Consider the following 23,157-nt stretch of genomic DNA (forward strand, 5'->3'; position numbering starts at 1 on the left):
ATGGTGGGGATCTTTAGCAATCAAGATCTCCAAGAACCACATAAAGCAGGAAGGCTTCCAAGGATCAGAATCCTGTACAATCTGATAATTTCAAAAATCACTTTGCAATAAATAAGCACATAAAATTAGGTGTAAGCCATCATATTAAATGTAGGCCTATTTTTATCTGTTTCTGAGATGGGTGATTCACTGACCACATAGCAGCTATAAATGCAGTGACTTAGATATAACAATTCCTTTCATGTTTTTACCATCAAAGAAAGTATGATAATATTCCATTTGATGACCTATTTAGGCACATGAATGCTTCTTTATTAGCGGTTTTAAAGTGGTGTTTCTTAAGCAGTGATTTATTAAAAGATTTAGAACTGCATCCTAAAATTATTTATGGAAAACTGCAAGGACATTTTGGGCTAATGGGCACATATCAGTAGAGCTTTCACATACTTGTTTATTGATCAATTACGATGTTTTGATGCATATGGTAATTTACAAAACAGCCATTTACCTGAAGACAAAACTCATAAGGTTGCTCCTACTACTCAGCCATGATACTTCTATCAAAACAATTTGCCTTTTCTTGAGTGCATTTCCAACCAAAGCACTGGAGAGCAGAGAACTTGGCAGGTACCAAGCAAAGTAGTCTAGATATAGGGCTGCCTTTCGGCACTAGGGTGAGACTATAGGTTTGGAGAAACCCAAAGAACTCAAAACTTTCTTCTGAGCAGCCGGTACAGAATTGGTGAAATTATGCACAAAAATGATGCAAATCAGTAACTTTATAAAAGGTAATAATATTATACAAACTAATTGTAATGTTTTAATTTATTATATGTAGAGTTAATTAATCTGACAAGTTGAAAACAAAAAGGCACATAACTGCCAATGTTTCACTCGACATGGACTGATGTGGATATTCAAGATGGATGTTGACATAATCAGAAAAGAATTTTAAGATTTTCATCAGAAAATAAAGGCTACATAGTAAAATTTAGCCTTCTTCATACCATATAAATTATTTCTTGATAATGAAAAGTAAAGGTGACAAACTGTTGAAAGAAAAGAGGCTAACAACAGTTAACTGTTTTCAATATTGATTTCAATCTTGGATCTCTGAAAAATTGTTGTAACTCCAACCTTACATTTTCATTTAGAAAAATAAGATGAGGAAAACAAAAAAGCTGCAACCCATGAAGGTTCATGTGTGAGACAACTGGATAAGAGGCCAGTTCACTAAATCCAAGCAATTATTTTTTTGATACCTTGTTTTGTGCTCGTCAAATATTTCAGATAGCAATTATGGATCCATCAAACACCATCATCCAATACAAATACATTTGGATTGAACTATTCTTACAGAAACACTGAAAATTCCAGGTTTGAAATAGAAGATGATGCCCAATGGGGGTGTCTTATGTCAGAGGTGGTGAATGGAGTAGGAAGTATATCCCACTCTCATCCTGTTTTATTCTGGTTTTAAACTTACCGTAATAGCCTTTGTTCATTTTAATTTTTAATGTTTTGTATACTTGCTTTTATGATGCTGTAAGCCACCCAGAGTCCCTTGACAATAAAATGGTCAGCATATAAGGTTAATGAATAAATAACAATAAATAACAAATTGAAAACATCCCATATTATATATCACACAGGATTTAAAAGCAGGGCTGCAGGGAGAAGATTGCAAAGGGACAAACTGTCTTAATTTTTTTTAAAAAAATGTCTCCACAATTCAGCATTTAGTGGATCCTGTCCCTACCCCATACCTAGCTCAGGGAAAGTTAAAGCTAGTAGCAACACATACTAGTTACCATATTGGCCAAAATATTTTTCTTAGTATGTGCATGAAATCCATTCTGGAAATCCTATAATAAAGCCATTAAGGGTATATTTCATAACTTGTGGTGTGCGTTCTGTTTCTTGAGAACTTTTATGATACAGGTAGTCCTTGACTTACAACAGTTCATTTAGTGATTGTTCAAAGTTACATCACTGAAAAAGGTAATTTATTATCATTTTTCACACAACTGTTGTAGCTTTCCCATGGTCACATGATTTACATTTGAATGCTTGACAACTCATATTTATGACTGTTGCAGTGTCCAGGAATCATGTAATCCCCTCTTCTAACTTTCCAGAATATGGAATGATTATCAATGCTACAATGCAGCAACTATGTCATAACCACATTTCTGGGTTGTAATATATTCATTCAAATTAGAGAGATTAAATACAGGCAGGAGTGCCAGAAATCTGAATACATAAATATTTCCAGGAACACTGCGCTAAGAAAATGGTACACTCATTCTGTTTGGCAGACAGAATTAAATAAGCAAAACCCTCATTTATTGTATTCAAAATAAGCAATTGCTTTGTTTGGACCCAAAGTGAAAGACCAAAATTTCCAAAGATAATCAATTTGTTACATTAATGAATCAGTTGGGATCATTTTCAGATAAACCAGACTGAATGGTTCAGCAGCAATTTTTCAGTCATTACTTGTTATATGAACATTAACAAAATGAAGTAATGACTGAAAAATTCCTGTATGATTTTCTTCCTCAACTAAACCTATCTCATAAAATTGATTTTTGCAGAGTTGAAAATGTAATTATCTGACCTACACATAATTTCTGGATTGATATGCAAATGAAGACACCAAGATTTTCTGTTTCTCGAAATGTTTCAATACAATTTAAATGTATTAGTACATAGTATGAATATGTCTTTTAAAATAAAACAAAATGTTGAATTAACTGAAATTTATTTTAAAACAATGATACTGCAAGAAACATGAAAATGTGGCACAGATATAAACATTTCTAATTAAGATTTTTTTGGTATACAAAAATATTACTCAATTTTAAAGCATGTACAATCCTATCACACAAATCTAACCAAGTTTAAAATATTACAGAAAAGTCAAAGGTTTTTGCACAAATCCTATCTTTTTAATATAATAATAGTATATGTGAAAATAACTAATTATATCTGGCATATTTAACTATAATTTTTCATTCTAATTTAAAACTATATTTTACAATAATGCAATAATTACATCAAGAAAATTTCTGAATTATTAAAGTATAAGACCAAAAATATATTGCTTCTAGAACTTCCTGGATTCAAATATTTCTCTTACCAATAGTCACACTGACTACAAATTATGAAACTTGGTATCCAACAGCTAGGGAACCATATCCCTAATTCAGCTTTATCAAATTACCAGAGTTTGGGGAAGAATTAGTAGTCCCTAAACATAATATTTAAAACAAATTTTACTCTTAAGTTTGGCTAATGATTCTCATGTACAAAATCTAAGGCTAGCTTATGATTTAAACTCAAGAAAATGGATTGCCAAGAATGCATCTTCTCTGAAATTTTGAACTATCACACAAGTAATACATGCTCATGTGCTCTATTATTTAAGTCATGTTAATATTACAATCTGAAATGCAATAGACTTCAGTTTTAAGCTAGTCATCATGATATAAATATTGAGGTAAAGGAGAATGGTGGGCAATACTGAAATGCCAAAGTAATTATTTGAAAATTGATTATGACGGTAATATTTGTGACTGTATTGTTCATGATAACTTCATAATAGAAACTGCTTTAAAAATTTCCCTTACTTGGTTTCTCCCCAAATTTTCTAAACTATAATTTCCAGAATTCCCCACAACATGGCTATTGGTCCTAATGGCTGGGAAGTATAGGAGTCTTGAGATCTTGAAAGATCATCCAATTGGGCAAAGTTAGTTTAGTATTGTAGAATTTAAAAAAACTGTATTTGATCTATCAAAAATAAAAACTGATGGTCCATGCTGGAACACAGAGATTAATAATAAATAATCCAACTAAAAGTTATATATATATGTAATGAATGAAGATTTCTAAAAAAAATATTTAGGCTTGCTGAGTAATATAAGAATAACACAAATAATCCTTTATAGTTGTTTCATCTTTTTTTGCTTTCACATAACTTTTTCATTGGTTATGTTTAATGTTGCATTTCTGTTATAAGATCAAGGACTTCTTGAAACTTATAATATGGCACCATTTCACTGCTTTTTAAAAGTGATATGAAGCCCTTTGGAATTCATTAAGTAAAAATACCTTATGATGTAGTCTATTTGTTTGTAATGCTTTTTTGAGAGTGAGGTAGAATGCATATTTTGGATACGTTGATATTTCAAATCAAGTACTTGAGTATTAAACCAAGTCAAAAAAGAGTATTTGAATATGCAGCATTCTTAAATCAGATCCTTTCCCCTTATTGGTAAAAAAAAAACCCTCGGGATTTAACATTTTTTTTCTAGCAAAAGTTAAAATACCCTACTATAAAACAAATTACAAGCACAGCAAAATTCAATCACATCTTGCCCCAGAAATTTTCTTTTCTTCTTTGAGCTCGTTCTAGAACCTGAGCTGCAAGAGAACCAGAAGCAGCAGATCGAGCAGACAACTGGGACAGTCTGTCATCATCATCTATAAGTACAAGGAACAATAATGATATGAAAATCAGTGTTATTATGAAATAAACCCAAAATATAGATAGCAAAAAACATTAGTGAAATAAACGTTGTCTAAAGTCAGAAAGCGATCTCTAACTAGCGTACACTACACTGCATGGGTTATCATGAGAGGACAAAATGGGCCAATGAATAACACTTCAATATTATGTTTTGGAGAATATTTAAAAAGTTAAAAATAAGAGAGGGAAATCATTTAAATAAAACAGAACTGAAGAACAATCAGAAATATTTTGCTAATGATTTGATGGTCAAAGCAAAATAGTGAAAACTGTATTTAGCTGCAGGTATACATGGGGACTTCTGATGAACAATCTGATAAATTCTAGAAGGTTCTGAACACAGTTCTACAGAGACACAGAATCAATTTAGATGAATTATAATGGTCCAATGGAGCCAGATCTTGTAAGGTATATACAGTAAAACTTGGTAACCACCATAGGCAAACATACATTATAAAGATTCACCATGAGGACTATGCAAAATAAATGTGTGCATTAAAAATAACCTGACTTCTATGATATTCAAATCCTGAAAGCCCTACTGCTAATGATCCTTGATTATTTCGTCATCTTTGCTTTCCTATTTAGCAAAGGTATACAAGTAGTCCCTACTTATTGACCATTCATTCACTGACAATTCTTGCAACAGCACTTGAATGCGTGATACTTGTAACCAGTTCTGGAAGTTCCAAATGTTCTACCACTACTGTAGTCACATGGTCACAATTCAGGCAACTCACACTTAAGATATTTACTGTGCCCCATCATCATCACAAAAAGTCAATGGGCAAGCTGCAGGAAAAATGGCAAGTCGCACCAGTAAGTGTCCTTCGGCTTCCCTGTAGCACTGACCTGCAGCCTTCTTGCTCTCATAACCTGCACCAGGCTTTTCTTAGCACTGTCTCCGCATGGAGTTCTTCACACTCCTTACCTGAGCCTCCTGCAGCTTCCTGCTTAATGACCCACACATTTTGGATTTATGACAGCAACTAAAACTGCCAGAATTTTTGTTGCTAAGTGAGGCACTCATGTGATTATGCTATGACGTCGCTTAGCCAACAGCAATCCCAGTCCCAATTGCCACTGAAACCCACGTACGACCTGTAATGTCTGAACAATTATCATCACAAAAAGTTTAGGAAAATGGAAGGCATAGATAAGGATCTGATAATTCTAAAATGTTTCAATATTTTCAGTAGCTTTGCTAAACAATTTGAACAAGCCCCATGTTTTCCAGTCTCAATTGTCAGAAAGTCTGAAGTTGCAGAAGATCTTTCTTTTTCTTTCTTTCAGCATACAAATTTTGTGTATGCAGATGCATGGATCAGATTCAGGCAAAGTATTGTCAAATTTTCCCTTTTCTTATTTAGGGGTATTGCAGTCATAACAATTTGCCCTGTAAGATAACGTTATGCTTTGCAGTGCAAAAATCAGCAAATGTTGATTTTATTTTACTGCAAGAAATCATGACTGTACATAAAAATGCCAAGTTACAAAGAAAATTACATTTCAAATACTGTATTTCCTCTTTAGTGGTTATGACACAATTTTCTAACCCACCAATAGTTCCAGATATAAAAATTGTGCCAAATCTGTATAAAGTAATTTTATCTTCTCATGAATATTTTTAAACTCACTGCCACCCATTTTATATTGCTCTATTTTCAGAAAAGACTAATCTTGCCAAATGAGGCAATTCAGCAATCTTACATATCAATCTTAGAGCATATGGTCAAAAGGTATTATTGAAATAGTTTTTGAAGGCTTTTAAACTGGAGCAGGATAGTTTTTTCACCCACTTTATATGTTCTTTGTTGCACAATTTTGAAGCTACTGTTCAACTATCATTTTCTCATTGGTGCCATCTTTATCTTTAAAAGGATCCAATAGCATCTTGGCTGATTTGCATTCTACTATTTTTATTTTTTCTTATTCCGGTCTTTGTAATAGCTTGCAGGCTATCAGTTAAAATTAATGTCAAACTCCCGGCGGTAATTGAAATCCTATATGTGCTGTTTGGGAGTGCCAGTGTGCCCATGGACATTTCTTATTATCATATTCTGCCTTTTCATATTTATTAAAATTATTTCAGGTTTTAAAAAAAACCTGGAAGTTGGAATGCTATAAAATAAAGTATCCATCAGCCAGCAGGTTTTTTTTATTTCGAAGAAAACATTTTGATTCCAAATGTCTTCCATAAGCTTTGTTAGAAGATAAACTGGACAGTAGCTACATCCATATTTTTATCACAAAATTAAACTATATATGAAAGTTAGTAATCCTTAAGAATTTAATAAGCTTTCAAATGCTTAGTTTAAAAAAAGAGTTATGAAATCATTCCAAAACATTTCAAATGAAAAATTTCCATTTTAACCATGTCTAAAATAGGTAAACCTTGCTATTCAAGAAACTTCCATTCCATTAACTTTAGTAGTAAGCAAGCAGTACCTGTTCAGGTATGTCTTGCCTATCTCTTACCAAGATATAGTAATTATTACTACATGTTTTATTTATTATTTAAACAATATCTGAAATTTATTAACCAACCTTCATCATGATAGTTTCTCTCCTGAAGGGGTAACTGTAACCAGCTCCTTTTGGGGCTTGCAATAGTACCTATTAGAAAAAGTATAATTTACTGCATTTTATCAATTCAGAAATACATTATTTTGTAAAAGTAAATTAAATTAGAATGTTATCTAAATTATAGCAAATTTTGACTCAATGTTATATATATATCACTATATGATAGCATATAGGGATGACAGAATGATGTACACTATATTTTCAGAATAGGTTGTTTAAAGAAAACATTGCCAGCTGCTTAGTAAAAAATAGTTATGAACACTCCAAAATAGATCCAGGATGGATCATATCCTGATATGCCACATATTTCCTAAACCTGACCGTAACAAGTTGCTCTAAGGTTTTTGAAAGCTCAGCACAACTGGAAGACGCTAGACTGAGGAAACCAGTCTACATAGCTGCAAGCATTTATCTGAATCTAAAACCAATAGTAACTAACTTTCTGCCTATGTACTGTAAGTTATATTCTTCTTTTTATCATTATTCTTCAAAGGATAATCACATTATCAAGTACTGTTCGATGCAAACCTATATTTCAATTTATTGCAATTTGGTTATTGGTTACTGTTATTGCAACAAAATATTAAAGTTATTTTAAATAAATAGGTCAATCTAAAGAACTATAAAGATGTATGATGGAAACCAACCATTATGCTGAAACTCTGGATCCCGGAGACTTCCTTGAATGCGACACAATGGACTCCAATAAGGTACAGCAGAACCCTTAGCCAGCTTTCTTTCTGACACTGTAGGCATCTGCTCTGAATGCACTGATGTTGCACCGTTTCTTGTACCAGAAGTATCTTGATTGGAGTACTGATCTGTTCGTAGAGGCAAAGGATCCAAAGTTTTTAGCCCTGCAGCTGGGGAATTAGTCACAGTCTTTTCTTCACCCTAAAATGCCAAAACAAATATTCCCATTGTAAATAATTCTGTTATTTGCTATGATCCCTAATGTTAACAAAACACCCCAAAAGCCGTCGTAATAATTGGTATTTTAACAAGTGAAAACAGTTTAAAGTAATCAAATGAAAGCTATCAGCCATGCTTCTGTTTTGTATGCCTTATCAGTAACTCAAAGAGATGTGCAAAACTTTCTGAATTCTAAAGTCTTTCAAACATGAAATACCTCATCCCAAATTTGAAGCTAAAAAAACTCCGTTTCAAATTCAAAATGATCTGATCTAAATTTGAAATATCTATTCCAACTTTAGCAAAAGGTTTTCAAGCTTTGAGACAACCACATTTTGTGCTCAAAACAGTTGTTTTGAGTTTGAAAACTTCAATCATAAAAGCAGCACTCAAACACTTCTGGTAAGGTTGAAATAAATTACTTTCAAATTTTAAATAAAGGCATTGTGAACCTGGAAAGTTTTGCTATCTCTAATAGAACTTGTTAAAAAACTTTGTTTATAATTTATTTACTATAAGGTGCCTTACAGTAACTGCTTTTTCTGTAGAGATTTCAGAAATCCTGCATGTAGTTGTGTGCTATAATTTATATAGTAAATAAATATATCATTGTATTACATATAATTTTTCAGAGTATGAATATGTAATAACCAAAAAGGATTATGGATTTTGCAATGAACTGAGATACACACACACACACACACACACACACACACACACACACACACACTTCTTCTCCCTTTCACTGCTGGTCCTTGCTGAAGACAGCTTTCCAGAGGTGGGGAGAAGGCACTGGGATACAGTAGTTGGAGGAACCCTGTGTTCTAATGTTGATGCATGGAATGTTGATGCCTGTAGAGATCACAGTGGGATAGGATTCCACCCACTGCCTCCTCCCTCCCTCTGGCAAGTGAAGCTACGTGCACATGTCCTTGGTGCAACATGTCCCAGATCTGTGCCCTCACCCATGCCTTGAAACTCAGACCAGCAGTAGAAAAAGACAACAAAAGCCAGGGAAGAGGACGGAGTGGGGAAAGGCACAGATGAGGAAGAGACAGGCAGGTGGGAGAATAGACACCAGAGCAGCATAATGTGACCATGGGATGCTGCAACTGGTCATATATGCAGGCCAGTTGCAAGTGCCCAAATTTTGATCATGTGATCGGGGGGGGGCACTGCAGCAGCCAGAACCTCAAGGACCAGTCGTAATTACCTTTCATTCAGTACCATTGTAACTTTGAATGGTCACTGAACAAATAGTCATAATCGAGGACTACCTGTAATCTCCAAACAGAATGAAAAAGGTGACTCAAGCAAAGAGGACATGAAAACCTCCAAGAATGATGCTAATCGGAAATACAAATAAGGATGCCTAGTAGAATTATGAAGTTAAAGAAATTTTGCATGAGAATAAAATGTATATAAAAGAATTTTTTCAAAAAGTAAACATAAGAGAAATGTGCATAATGTGCACATAGACAAAAATTATTTACAAAGAACGTAATCAAAGAAAGCAAGGAACAGTTAAGATTTAAAAAGACATTAAAAATGTAGAGCTGTTTAAAAAAAATGTTTAGGAAGCTATGAAAAGGACTACTCCAGCAATGGGACTGAGTTAATAACAAGTTAGAAAAAGCATGGCTTTTTGAATTCTTTACAGCTCCTTTACCAGAAATGACCACAGAAAGCCTGTTTTCTTCTATGTAATTAAATACAATATTGTTCTGTGTGTCAGATTTCTCCTTCTCATGTATATGTGCATATGTCCACCCTATGTCATTGGTTGGAGGTAAAATGGAGGGGTCAACAGCTTTCTCCCAAAGTGATATATTGAAAGCTTTTTCCCTGCAGTATTTTTTTCATCAGCTGCAAGTTTATTTTTTAAATTTAATCTTTTTGCCACCTTCTCCATTCATACCAATTTCGTTCTTTTCTATTCAGTTTTCAGACAGTTATTTTGCCAACAGAAGTACACAGTTGCCCTGGATGATTTATTGATAAAGACATAACGTGTAAATGTACAAATGCTTGTTCGTTAAAAGGAATTTTGTTTGGGAATGTGAAAATCCATGTACTTTTCTATAATGATGCCATGTTATTGAGAACCTGAATGATTTAAACAGTATGCTACAAGTTTACACAACAAGTTTACATTTGAAAAGTAATTTATCAATATAATTGACACAGAAAATGGAGCCAATAAGTGTAAGATATACCTAAATGATAAAACCAAGCTAGTGGATTAATTTATGTAAGTTGGAAAAATATTTAGTAAATTAAAAGAATAGGAATATTGATAAATGGAAAGATTTGGAAATGTGATTAAAAAGTGTGTCTATTTCAAAGAATAAATAAAAAAGAAACAAAATCAACTGATTTTTATGGTGCTGCTGATTTTGTTATACTGAAGTGACAGTTGTATATGTCTGCTGATGGTACTATGGATATAGGTTCCTGGTTATAACCAGTACAAAATGTTTGTTTAGGCAGTTTGATCATAACAAGAAAGTAAATGTCTATCAAACTATGCAACCAATATGTGGAAGAAGAATAAATAGATTAACAGCCAGGATAAAATTCAGAAGGTCATAGTTGTTAAGACTTAGTGAGATTGTCAAAATGAAAGAGGTGAGATATTGAAGAAATATAAATTGATACAAAAGTTTGAGGAAAGCAACAACCATTTGCCAAGATTAAAAAAATGAGACTTATGATAAAGGGTGTTGGAGTAAACATACACATTATTCCCTAAATCATTCTTCTGCATATCACTATTTCTAATCAATTAAGTCAACTTTAAAACAGGAAATAAACTGTTTCAGATTTCATTATAGCCATATATAATTTCCCCAGTGCTACAGGTAGTCCTCGACTTACAACTGGCATTTAATGGTAGTTTGGAGTTATGGTGGCCTTGGAAAGGGTGCTTTACAGTCCATAAAGCACTTCGGGTCATTAAAAAATGATGCACTATCCCCACAGTGGTCACAACTGCATTTTAGGCACTTGGCAACCAGTTCACATTTACAACTGGTTGCAGTATCCTAAAATAACAAAACTGCAATTTGCTACATTTTTTGTCCATTTGGGGCAAAAAAAACCCACTTATGACTGAGTTTTAATGACTGCCATAAAATCTATGGTAAAATCGGGTCCAGTCACATGGGTGCTTCGACTTACAATCATCAAGACTTATAATCAATTGTGGTCATACGTCAAGAACTACCTGTACTACTTTACAGTTTCTTATTTAACAAAATTATAATTTCCTTTGCAATTTTAAATTTTATAGGAAGCAAAAAAGGACGTTACAAATATTTATTACAGCAATTATATCTTACCCTGTTAGTTTTTCCTTTTATTTGTTCTCTTGAAACTTGACTATTTGCCAAAGACTGCTTTTCTGAAGATTCCTTTTCTATTTGCAGTAAGGATGTATGCTTCCCTTTCTGAGGAGATACTAGAATAGCACCTCCTAAAATAAAAATGAAGAATATGATTGCTAATTGTGGATATTTTATATATTATCTCTAATATGTAAAATACTATACCACCTGAATATACAGTAGAAGTATAGAAATGCAAAAGGGAGGCTACTAAATTCATATTCTGCTTGTAGACTTCCCAGGGGCACCTAGGTAGTTACTGTTGAGAGTAAAAATGACCTTGATTATCAACTTCCTTATTTTCTACACTCACATTGGAGCAGAATATTGGGCTAGACTGGCTTTAATCAATTAATCATCACAATTTATGCTCTTACCAGTATTAAAATTAATTTAACATAAAATGAATTCTTAAGGTGCATGTTAATTCACATTTTAGGAAGTTAAATAAAAACTAGCAGGCTTTTTACCTGTAGCTGGGGTTGTCAGATCATGATGTGTTCTTTGAATTCCACCAAGAGTTTTGAGTTGTGGAGTTGGAAGCCTACCACATGCTCTTAAAACTTCTGAAGAATCTGCCTTGCCTTCTGAAGAACTTACATTTTCCGTGGCAAAATAAATAAGAAATTTCATAAAATATAATTATTCAATGAACAATTATTTAAAATACTGAGTCAGCATAAGTTCTGAATTATTTGAGTCGCAAACAAGATACCACAACAGAGTTTCCAAGTTATTATCCCCAATCTCTGAATTCTGTTTCTTTTTTTGAATTTATAATTGTTTTTGAAGATTATTTGGGATTTTGTTATAAAATCTAGAGTAAATTTTGTCATTCAATTGAAATAATTAGATTGATTTTCAATCATCGATCTTGTCATTTTCTAAACTGTGCCTTCTCCTTTATTACATTTGAAGAATACAACTGCAACCATTTTTTACATTGTTACTTTACTGTCCTACAAATGCTTATTAAATGTCATCCCAGACAATTTTCAAATGATACATTTATCTTAATAAATATCTATGAAATAATGATTATGTAATTTTTCTTCATATGTTTAAACAGATGTTACTTTAAAAAAACATTGGATTAAGTCAGTGAATCATCTTTAATTTAGGTAAGTCATTATTTATAGCTGCATTCAAATCAGAAAAAGGTTGCTTTATCAATGTTTGCAAATCAGAATTAAAACAATATATGAATGAGTGTGCTATTTGAATATTTGCTTAAGGTATATTACCTATTAGAATTTATATACACAAATTCTAGCTCAAGTTATTTGACATAATATATCTAATCTTATTTATATCAATGCATCAGAGCTCCCCATTAATGGCGAAATTAACATTGCTCCAGCTACTGTGTTTCCCCAAAATAAGACTCTGAAAATAAACTCTAGCTTGATTTTTAAGTGTGTGCCTAATATAAGCCCCACCCCAAAAATAAGCCCTAGTGAAGGGTTGGGTGTGGTCAGCATAGGAGGCGGCAAGCGCTGCAGGCTAATGGTGTCCAGCAGCAGCCGCAGCCCGCACAGTACAGGTGAGCTGATTCCGTCCAAGCAGCAAGCAGATAAAGAAATGGGGGGAGGCACACTATCTGGTTGCATCAGTTGGACTGTGGGAAAGCTGAGAGTCAGTGGGCCAAAGCAGGCAGCCAGCCACAGGAGGCTCCTCTTCACATCTCTCAGCTTGCCTGCGGCCCGCATGGCGCGTTGGGATTGTCTGCCTTCCACCCAACGCCTCTGCCTCCATCTGCCACTGGTGTTGCTGTGTGAAGATGAGCTTCCCGTGGCCAACCACCCACTCCAGCCCACTGACTCTCAACTTTCTTGCAACCCGTGTGGCACATCCAGATCGCCTGCCTCCCTGCATCTGTTGCTTGGGCAAGGGAACAATTCACCTGCACTGTGTGAGCTATGCAGCCTGAATGCAATGATCAAGGGACCAGCGGTCTGCAGGTGTCGCCGGATACCGTCCATCACTGCACGCTTGCTACATCTTGTGCGCGTGCTGGGAGATGGGCACCCATCTGGGCTGATCACCCTGAAACCCTGTTTCCTTGAAAATAAGCCCTAGTGTTTATTTTGGAGCCCCCCAAAATATAAGACGAAATGTTATTTTTGGGGAAACACAGTAAGAGTTGTTTAATCATAGAACTAAATAGCCCCGTAATTTCAAACAGGAAAAATAATCTTTCAAATATTTACTTTTGCTGTTTGTCTATACTGGCATCCTTGCCATTTTCTCCCACTTCTTTAACTTCATCAGTTTCTTGCTTTTCTTTTTCTTTGCATTCTCCTAATATAGGTGATGTATCTTCTTGTTGCTCATCATCATGTGATTCATCCCAAACTAGGCATCGCTTGACAGGAATAATAGAAGCATCTGATACACCTAAATTTCCAATGTTATTTTGCTGCAACTGTGCAGATTGTGCCAATATTTTAAGACCTGAAGATAGTTTGTTTTCAGGGACCCTAAATAAAGAATAACAATTTGTTATATATAAGATTTAGTAGCCATTTATATATTGTCAGAAATATTTGGGATCTTCCTCAAAAATATGAGTAATCGCAGTTATATCAACTTAAATACATTTATCTTTCAATTATACTCATCTGCAAATTTAATAATCAAGCAATCCAAAGGAGAACTATACAACTACCGATAGCTATCTGACAGTAGAGGCTTGAACTGAAAATCAAGAAAAGATCTCCATGTCACATGGAAACCAGATTTTCAAAGAAGTTTTGCAATATATGTTAGCAATCTGCTAAAATAAAGGAAAGGGGGGAAAACAGTTATGGGCTTGACAATCTTTGTGAGTATCTAAAATCTTTTTGAATTCTCTGTACACTTACTGTACACGTAAATGCACACTTAAATACAATACTCAAGGACTTCTTTATTTTACATATTCTTAATCAAATTTACTTTGAAAAAAATGCAAAAGTCAAGAAATATTTAATAATATGCTCATATTGTAGTTAAAATGTTTTTGGATGTAGCCTGAATCTTAATGACTTCATGGATATATTCATGCAGTAAATGATTGATATATCTTCACTTTCTTTTAAGATACTTTTTAAAAAAAAATTCCAGTCTAGCCTATAGCTAAGGGATTATCTGGAGGTTTTCCATCTAAATATTAACCAGGCCCAGCCTTGTTTAATTTTCTATCCCAAAATACCACATTTTTAAAACACAACCTTCCATGTCTAATTTCTTACCCTGCTAAGTCAAGCGCTCTGATATTGTTGCTCATAGTTTCTTCCACACTGGATTCAGAGGACAAATCCCAGAGTCTATTGTTATCTGACAGGATTTGATTTAAATGATCTCTGGAAAAGTGAGTTCCTTGTATCCTCTGCTTATAAGCTTCTGCTTTTTCTCGAAGTTCTCTCACCTGATTATGAAAATTTCACACTGTTATTAATGGAAGGGGTTTTTTGGTCAACTTTGTTGGCTAATTAACAACCACCCACAGCACAGAACAGCATGTCACAGACAACGCACAAACATTGCAGCACAAATATCGAAGGAAAAGATATTTTTAAAGAATGCTTCTTTTAAGCAGTCATGCCAACAATCACTGGTCAGTAAATTACTCAGCAAGCATCAAAAGGACTCCAACTATGCATATGCTTAATATAACAATAGGTTTTTTTTACAATTCATAAATTTTATGATTTGTAATATAATTTTTATAATTGCCCCAAACATGAAAAATGTAGACATAACCAACCTCCATATACCACATGGTATTTAGGGTATTTTGAGAACCCTGAGGAGAGGAATAAAAAAAAATAAACCATATTTACTTACCAATTTTGTATTAATATTACAAATTTACTTCAAAATCTAAAATGATTTCTTCCATTTTGCTATGACTATATTATTATCCTGCCTCCTAGAGTTCACACTACAGAAGTGTAATTCAATTTAAAATATAGCATATCTAATGAACAGTATTACTCTAATCCATCAGATTGAATAAATATTTTAAAATGGTAAAATGATGCATAGTACATTTTCTGAATAATGAACAGCAACAACTCCATTTTTACATATATATTGTTATTTCCATAGCATCAGTCTACCAAACTAAATAAAACAGTTGCTCCTCTGTTACTGTTCCATAAATCTCATTTTTACTACTGGTTTCCTGGGGAATACTGACTTTAGCCAAGGGAAGAGAAATTGAAGATTTCTGGATTTTGTTCTGTGGTTCTTTGTTATTTGTGAGGGAGTTCGAATTAGCTTCAATGGTGGTTGTTCCACAACAGGCCACACCCCTTTTATTATTTTATAACCTAGCACAACTATTTCATCAAATCAAATTCTATTTCACAATACCCAAGAATACAAATAAAGCATTTCTTTTTGAATGATTAAAAAAGCTCCATCCTTTGCAAAACTCAAACAGCTGTTTCAGAAGCTGCCGATGGTAGTTTCCTTTATATGGCTCTCCTCAAAATGTGACAACAGCATTTCTCATTTTTTAAAAAAATTGCAGAGTACAGTATTATAACAGAAACAGAAACTAACAGATGTCCCAAGAGCATCAAAAACAGGACAATAGTTATATTAAGATTAGTTTCATAGCATTAAAATATTTAGTGTCTCCACCAATTTCCTATATCATTTTGTAGATTTTACATTAAATGTTACTATATTAACTCAAAATGAAGATTATTAATTATTAAATAAGATTAATTATTATTTATGGTAGGAGAGAGAGTTATTGAAAAGTTTAGAAAGTCTTGAACACTGGGAATGAGCACATTGCTACAGAACCTGCTAGAAAGCTTTGATTCCCAGGGACGTTACCATTCTGCTCTTTACTGTCTTTGCTATCCAGTTATTTCACACTGTCCACTTATTTCTCCCCCTCACTCTTTTTTTTGTGGAGAGAGCAGTGAGATGGCCTAGTGGTGAACACGCTCACCTCTTACTTGGAAGGTTTACAGTTGAATCCTAGATAGCAGTAGATTTTTCTCTCCTTAATTAGTTCTTAATATTCAATTAATGTGAATTTATGTGGTTCTGCTCTTTTTGTAATATGGTCTTTACATAAGGGGAGATCTTCAAAAATGGTTCACACAGGATCACGTAGGATCTTTCTCTATGTTTAAATATTTATTTATTGTCTTCTTCTTTGTCGATGATCCTAAACTCAAAATCATCTTTTCAATAAACCAGTTGATGAGAAAAATTTCAGAGAACTTGCAAAAGACAGTTGTTTTTTTTCAGATTGCTCTAAAAGCTAATTATTTCCTCTATTTAATAACAAATAGAATGCCAAAGTTTCAGCACATAAAAAAGTATTAAAGAGATGTAACACATGAAACTAATCTCTATTTTAGTCTTCTTGATTACAGAAATCCAGTTCCAACTAATTCAGGAAACCCTCTGTAACTTTTAATGGAGAAATATTTGAAAACAAAACTGCTTATTCAGTAACTGAGTCCAATCTTGTTTTCTGCAGATACATGAAAAGTAAAATAAAATCAACAAAATGACAAAAGCACATTTACCAATCAAAACTGAAAGAGCTGCCTTAGACCAGGAGTGGGCTTTAAAATTTTTAGCAAAGGATTCTCTGCCTGGTTGCTGAGTGGGCATGGCCATGGTGGGCGTGGCCTAGTCGGCCTCCTGCACCATGGGGTGGCGTTTCCCTGAGCTTCGGAGGCTTTCCTCGAGCTTCCGGGAGGGCAAAAACAGTCTCCCTGGCTCCGGAGGCTCTCTGGAAGCCAGAAAAGGGCCCATTTCCAGCCTTCCCAAACTTCTGGGAGGCCCGTTTTTCATCCTCCCCAAGCCGCCGCGCATGCCCTGTACTTACCTGCATCCAAAATGGGCCGTGTGGGACCTCCTGGGAGGGGAGGGGTGGGATGGGTGGAGCCAGCCAGGAGTGGGATTCAGGGGTTCTCCAAACTGCATAGAATCTTAGCTAGGGGCTCTCCCGAACCACTGCAAACCCCCAGCAGCCCACCCCTGCATTAGACCTCAAATCAAATGAGGGAGATATTATAGTAGAAAAACAAAACAGCAGCTGATTAAATGCATTACTTAAGTTTTACCACAGTGGTTCTCAACCTTCCTAATGCCGCGACCCTTTAATACAGTTCATGTGGTGGTGACCCCCAAACATAAAATTATGGCTCAGTTCCTAAGATCATCAAAAATATGTGTTTTGTGATAGTCTTATGCGACCCCTGTGAAAGGGTCATTTGACCCCCAAAGGGGCCGCGACCCACAGGTTGAGAACCACTGTTCTACAATATTCAGTAAAAATATTCTATTCTACATTTTTCTGCCATATAATACTATCTATAAAATATACAATAGCATGTAATAAAAGGATAACTTTAAAAAGATGAACAATATCAAAATTTTCAAATGAATTCCATAGAAATAATCACATACTCACTTGATAAGGTATATTTTTTCTGACATGAACCCAGGCTCCTTGTTTATAGATGTATTGACTAGGAGACAAGAATTTCGATCTATATTCTGTGTTCATTTTCCTAGAAAAACACAGTTGAAAGTAAGAAGACTTAAACATTACTTTGTAATTGTGTAGGGAAATAAGAATGCTAAATATCAAAGTAATACATAGAATAAAACAGAAATTCAGACAAACAACATTGTGTGGGAAGACAGTGTCTTCAACAGAAAGCAATTTTTCAAGACAGATATATAGGTCTCAAGAATATCAGGAACGAGACTAGATGTTCAAAAGGTTGACATACAAACAAACAAATGGGCAGATCATAATCCAAGAACAGGTGGAAGGGACAAAGGAAGAAATTGAGATGGACATTGAACCAGGCTATACTAAAGGATAAGGAGTTTATACAAATAATGGGGGGAGGGAGGCTTTTTCCTTAAAGAAAATAGAAAAGAAACCACTACAAAATGTGTGGGACACGACCAAAGCATACATGCGAGGATCAGCCATAACATCTATAGCAAAAAGAAACAAGAAAAAAAAACGACAACAAAAATACTACAAGATCATCTTAAAAGAATGGAAATAGAACTGCAGAAAACTCCACAAAACAGCACTATAAAGAGAAAATGGAATTAACAAATTAACAATGGAATTAACAATTTTTAATTAATTAAAAATTGAAAAAAAGCCCTTTGAGGATTTAAACAAATTGATTTTAAAGTTTATTTGGCAAGCGAAAAAAGCAAGAATAAAACTGACAATGTTACAAGAAGATAAAAACAAGGCAGGACTTGGGTTATCAGAGTGGAAGCTGTATTACTATGCCTCAATGCTCACATGGGTGAAAAGATGGATAAATCTGAGGAATAAAAGAGTACTGTCCTTAGAAGGACATGATTTTCAATTGGGGTACCATGCATTCATGTGGTATAGGAAAAATAAAATACATAGTTATTTCCAAAGACATTATATTAGAAATGCTTTGTTCTCAGTATGGGAAATAATTACAAAAAAACATTATATGAAAATACCAATCTGGCTATCCAAGATGGACGCACTAGTTCATCCAAATGTTGTTGACTTGGGAAAAATTATATAATTATATTATATAAATTATAACGATATTCTAAATGAACAAGGGAAATTAAAATCGAAACAAGAACTGGAAAACGAAGGAATTGATTTAGCCTGGTATAGCTTGGAATAGTTTGATTTAGCTATTCATCCAAATACAATCAAGATACAAGAAAGATGCAAAATTGTATGGATTTTATAAAGAACCTTTAGAACTAGACCAGATATTTTTAGGGACGGATCCCAGCCTACACATGCACAGAGCTGCCAAAAGGAAGGAACAATTAGGAACTCAGGGTCGACATGGGAGTAAGGCCACAGGAGGACAATGAATGGGCCCTCCCATCAGGATTAAAAGAGGAGCAAAAGGGGAGGGGCTTTTGCAGGAAACAACTCATTTGTTTATTCGTTTGTTCAATCGTGAAGATTTGTCTGTGTAACCCAGCCCTTCCCTGTGAGCACTACATGTGGAAATATTTACTGGGCAGCTTTCCAGTATAGATAAGGTCTGAGCTAATTAGTATACCTTTGCAAGACTGTTTGCCAAGCCATTGGCTGAATGTAAATGCACTAAATTCACCTTTGTTTAATAAAAGAGGTTTTGACAGGACTCAAGAGTTGGCTTAGTGCTTTTTGGGGAAGCCTAGGATAGAACAGGTACACTATAGAATTAGATAAATGGCAAAAACTTTGAGAAAGAAATTATAAATTGACAATGTCAACAGCTTATAAAGAAAATTTGTATAGAATGTTTTATAGGTGGCATTTGCCTCCAGCAAGGATGGCAAAGATGTTTCAAAACATATATTCCAAATGTTGGAAATGTAAACAGATACCAGGTTGGTTCAGTGGTGGGATTCAAAATTTACTACTACCAGTTCTGTGGTTCTGTGGCGTGGCTTGGTAGTGTGGCTAGATGGTCATGTGACTGGGTGGGTGTGGTCAACTTGACATCACTCACAGCAAGGTGAGGCAGCGCCTTGCTGTGATGTCGAGTTGGCCACACCCACTCAATCACATGACCGATGCTGCAGAGACAGGGCGATTGCCTACATACGTACCTTCCCCTCCCCTTCGCCCTTGGACTGACAAAATGAGGAGGAGGAGACTTGGCCAAACTTTTCTGCCTCCTGCCCTCTCCGCTCACGCACAAATGGGACAAACATTGGCCATCAGCTGTTCCTTACTTTCCCCAGGGCGCACCGAACGCACGTGTAGATAACAGCAACAATGACTATCATGTTTCTTACGTTGCCAGTCACACCAAACACGCAAATTCTCACGCATGCAACACCATCACCATCAGCTGTTTCTTAGCTCATCTGAGACGTGGCAATCTGCTCTGCCATGCGAATCAGCTGAGCTAACAAACAACAGAATATAGGAGAGATGAAAGGTAAAAGTGGGGGTGGGTGGATGGGGCCAGTCAAAATTTCCCCTACCAGTTCTCTGAACCAGTCAACATTTTCCTTACCTGGATGCAAGAACTGGTCCAAACCCCCTGAACACCACCCCTGACTGGTTTTCTTTAAATCAGTGGTCCCCAACCACCGGGCCCCAGACTGGGACCGGTCCATGGATCATTTTGTACCAGGCCGCCTATTTTGCTTGGGCACCACCATCTTGTTTCGACGGCACTTGAGAAAGTGCTTCCGGGTAAGCCTGTCGGTCGGTTGGAAAGTGGCATTTGGGTGCTGAAGAAATCCTCGCGCCTTAGTTTCGAAGGGGGGGGGCGGCTTCAAACGAAGAGCCATCCCGATGGCGGTGGAGTCTCGCGTTACTTAGGAGGAGATTAAGAAAGAGCCCGAAAAGCCCATCAACCGCGAGAACGTACAAAGGAGGAGTTGAAGGTGGCAGGGAGCAGGGGCCGGCTGGCTGGCCAGTTGCTTGGCTCGCCTTGCCTTGGTCATGCGTACTGGTGCCGGTACCGGTCCGTGGTACAAAAAAGGTTCGGGACCACTGTTTTAAATCATATGTAGTGGACTTGCACGATGGCAAAAAAATATTGGGCAAAAATAAAACAGTGGCTAGAACAAATGACAAAACAACAAATATTAAAATCAGAAATTTTTTTGTTTGGTATTTTAAAATATAGCAAAAGAATTACATATTTAATTTTGCATGTGATAACAGCAGTGAGAATTGTGTATACACATAATTGGAAAAATGAAAATATGCCTACAGAGGAAAACGTAATAAAGAAAATATTAGATTGTGCTGAAATGGATAGATTAACTTTGAAGATCAAGGATAAGAAGGACATTGAATACTTTTTAACTTGAGAACTATTTTATCAATGGTTAGAATAGAAAATAGAAGCAAAAGTTAGAAAATTAAAATCAAGGAGGATATGTAAATATAAATGAAGTAAGTGTATAACTAAATAATGAATGTTGAATAAATGGGATAAGGAAATGTGATTAATAGATTGGAGGATAATGGCGACAAGTGTGATATTTATAAGGTCTGGTATTAATTAACTATATGATAAAACTGAACAGAGTGTTTAATTAAATAATGGAAATTGTTTAACAAGTATAAGTGAAGATTATGATGAATAGATTGAGTAAATAATGGTTACAATTAATGTGTGTATAAGGTTTGTTATTTGAATTTAAAAGAGATTGTACCCAGATAGTACACTGCCATTGTGGATATGGAAATGTTATATATAACAATGGACATTGCATAATAAAAAATAATTTAAAAAAGGATACCATATTTCTAGGCAATACCAGAACCAGTACACAAAACTGGGTTTCTATTTTAGAAGTCAATGAATAGAATAAACTTTGCTAAGAGAGATAAACTAAAAGATGAATCAGGAAATCTCCAAATCCTCCATTGGTTCATATGGAGACATTAAGCAATCCCTATTTCTTAAACACAAGGAAGGAAGGAAGCATTTCAACTGACCGAATAATCAGGAGATAATAAAATACTCCTTTTACTCGTTTCAAAGTTGACTGTATTTAAACAACTATGTGTAGTGAAAAGAGAATTCAAAGCATTTTATATTCTGATATGTTTACACTTACTTAAAACATCTGCGTGAACACAGCAACTTCTGTTTCTGTTTTTCTTCTTTCTGTTTTGTTTCTAATTCATTTTGTTTTAATGAATTTTCTGGGGTCTTTGAAGTGTTTTTATTTTTTTCATTCTAAAAAAATAACAAAAACACTTTATTGTTGATTTTATAAATTATAATTTATTAAAATATATATTTTATTAAATATCTAACTTCTAAACACAATGATTAATCTTAATTTTATATGGTATATAAATACTGTATTATTTTAAAATTTCCAATAGAACACTTACTGATTATAGCTCTTAGTATGATATTCGTGAACTTCAAAAGCTCAATAATTGTCAGAAATAATTTGAATATACTATGCTGCTGGTAAAAATATGTAGTTATATTTGATTGAAATATGATCAGAAAATAGTAGAAACAAATAGACATAAATGTAAATCATGAAGTACGTAATATTTATCATATTACAGATAGTTCTCAACTTACAACACTTGTTTAGTGACCATTCAATGTTACAATGGCACTGATAAAAATGACTGTTTTTCACACTTACTCACATTTTTATTACTTCATTGGCTCTTAGGTTACTTAAGATACTATTCCCAATATTCTAGATCCATTAGTGTTTCTATTGATATATTCATGCCAAATCATCTACCACTGTCTGTAAATATCTGTCATATCATGTTTTTAATTTTGACTTGATGGCATGAAGATTGAGCCTTAAATATATTTTGAAATGTTTGAATTAATATTTAATATTTCAATGAATAAGACCAAAAATATCAAGAACTTTAAAAAAAAGTAAAATCTACGTGATATTTTTAAAATCTTTTTAAAACATGTATCATTTCTTTATGTGTCACAATCACCAGGACAAGAACATAAAATGAATCAATCAAATTAGAAATTCTAAGTATAGAAACTGCTAATTGAAAAGGGACGTAATGCTTTAATAGGTAATAAATGAAGTACAACACCTTTTCTCCAGAGGACACTGATTCAGATCTAGGACATTCACTCTCTTCCAGAAAGCATTGTTTCAATTGTTTTATAGAGGATGAAGGTTTGAAATTCCTTTCATATTCAGTTTCAGGGATAATAACAGGAGACTTAAATGGGGGAATGGATTGACTTGATCTGTGAATAAACTTTGGTTTATAAAATA

The 23,157-nt window shown here is 34.5% G+C and overlaps 1 protein-coding gene across 4 annotated transcripts in view; it reads right to left on the reverse strand.

Moving 5' to 3' along the window:
* Positions 1–1,948: 1,948 nt before the first annotated feature.
* SAXO6 (stabilizer of axonemal microtubules 6) overlaps positions 1,949–23,157 on the reverse strand; it is a 31,480-nt gene continuing 10,271 nt past the window's right edge. For 2 of the 4 annotated variants that reach the window (XM_026699918.2, XM_026699909.2), the window contains exons 5-15: positions 22,970–23,140; positions 21,991–22,112; positions 17,852–17,951; positions 15,167–15,205; positions 14,652–14,827; positions 13,629–13,898; positions 11,889–12,013; positions 11,374–11,507; positions 7,768–8,014; positions 7,082–7,150; positions 1,949–4,488 (exon numbers count right to left, since the gene is read on the reverse strand). In XM_026699918.2, coding sequence (XP_026555703.1) covers positions 4,373–4,488; positions 7,082–7,150; positions 7,768–8,014; positions 11,374–11,507; positions 11,889–12,013; positions 13,629–13,898; positions 14,652–14,827; positions 15,167–15,205; positions 17,852–17,951; positions 21,991–22,112; positions 22,970–23,140 — 1,569 coding nt within the window. In that variant the 3' untranslated portion in view covers positions 1,949–4,372. The remainder of the gene's footprint in view (positions 4,489–7,081; positions 7,151–7,767; positions 8,015–11,373; positions 11,508–11,888; positions 12,014–13,628; positions 13,899–14,651; positions 14,828–15,166; positions 15,206–17,851; positions 17,952–21,990; positions 22,113–22,969; positions 23,141–23,157) is intronic. The other 2 variants (XM_087935583.1, XM_087935581.1) reach the window with 1 other exon arrangement.

Source organism: Pseudonaja textilis, chromosome 5 (assembly GCF_049901715.1).
Source record: "Pseudonaja textilis isolate UNSWEBS1 chromosome 5, rPseTex1.2, whole genome shotgun sequence".
NCBI classification, from domain to species: domain Eukaryota; kingdom Metazoa; phylum Chordata; class Lepidosauria; order Squamata; family Elapidae; genus Pseudonaja; species Pseudonaja textilis.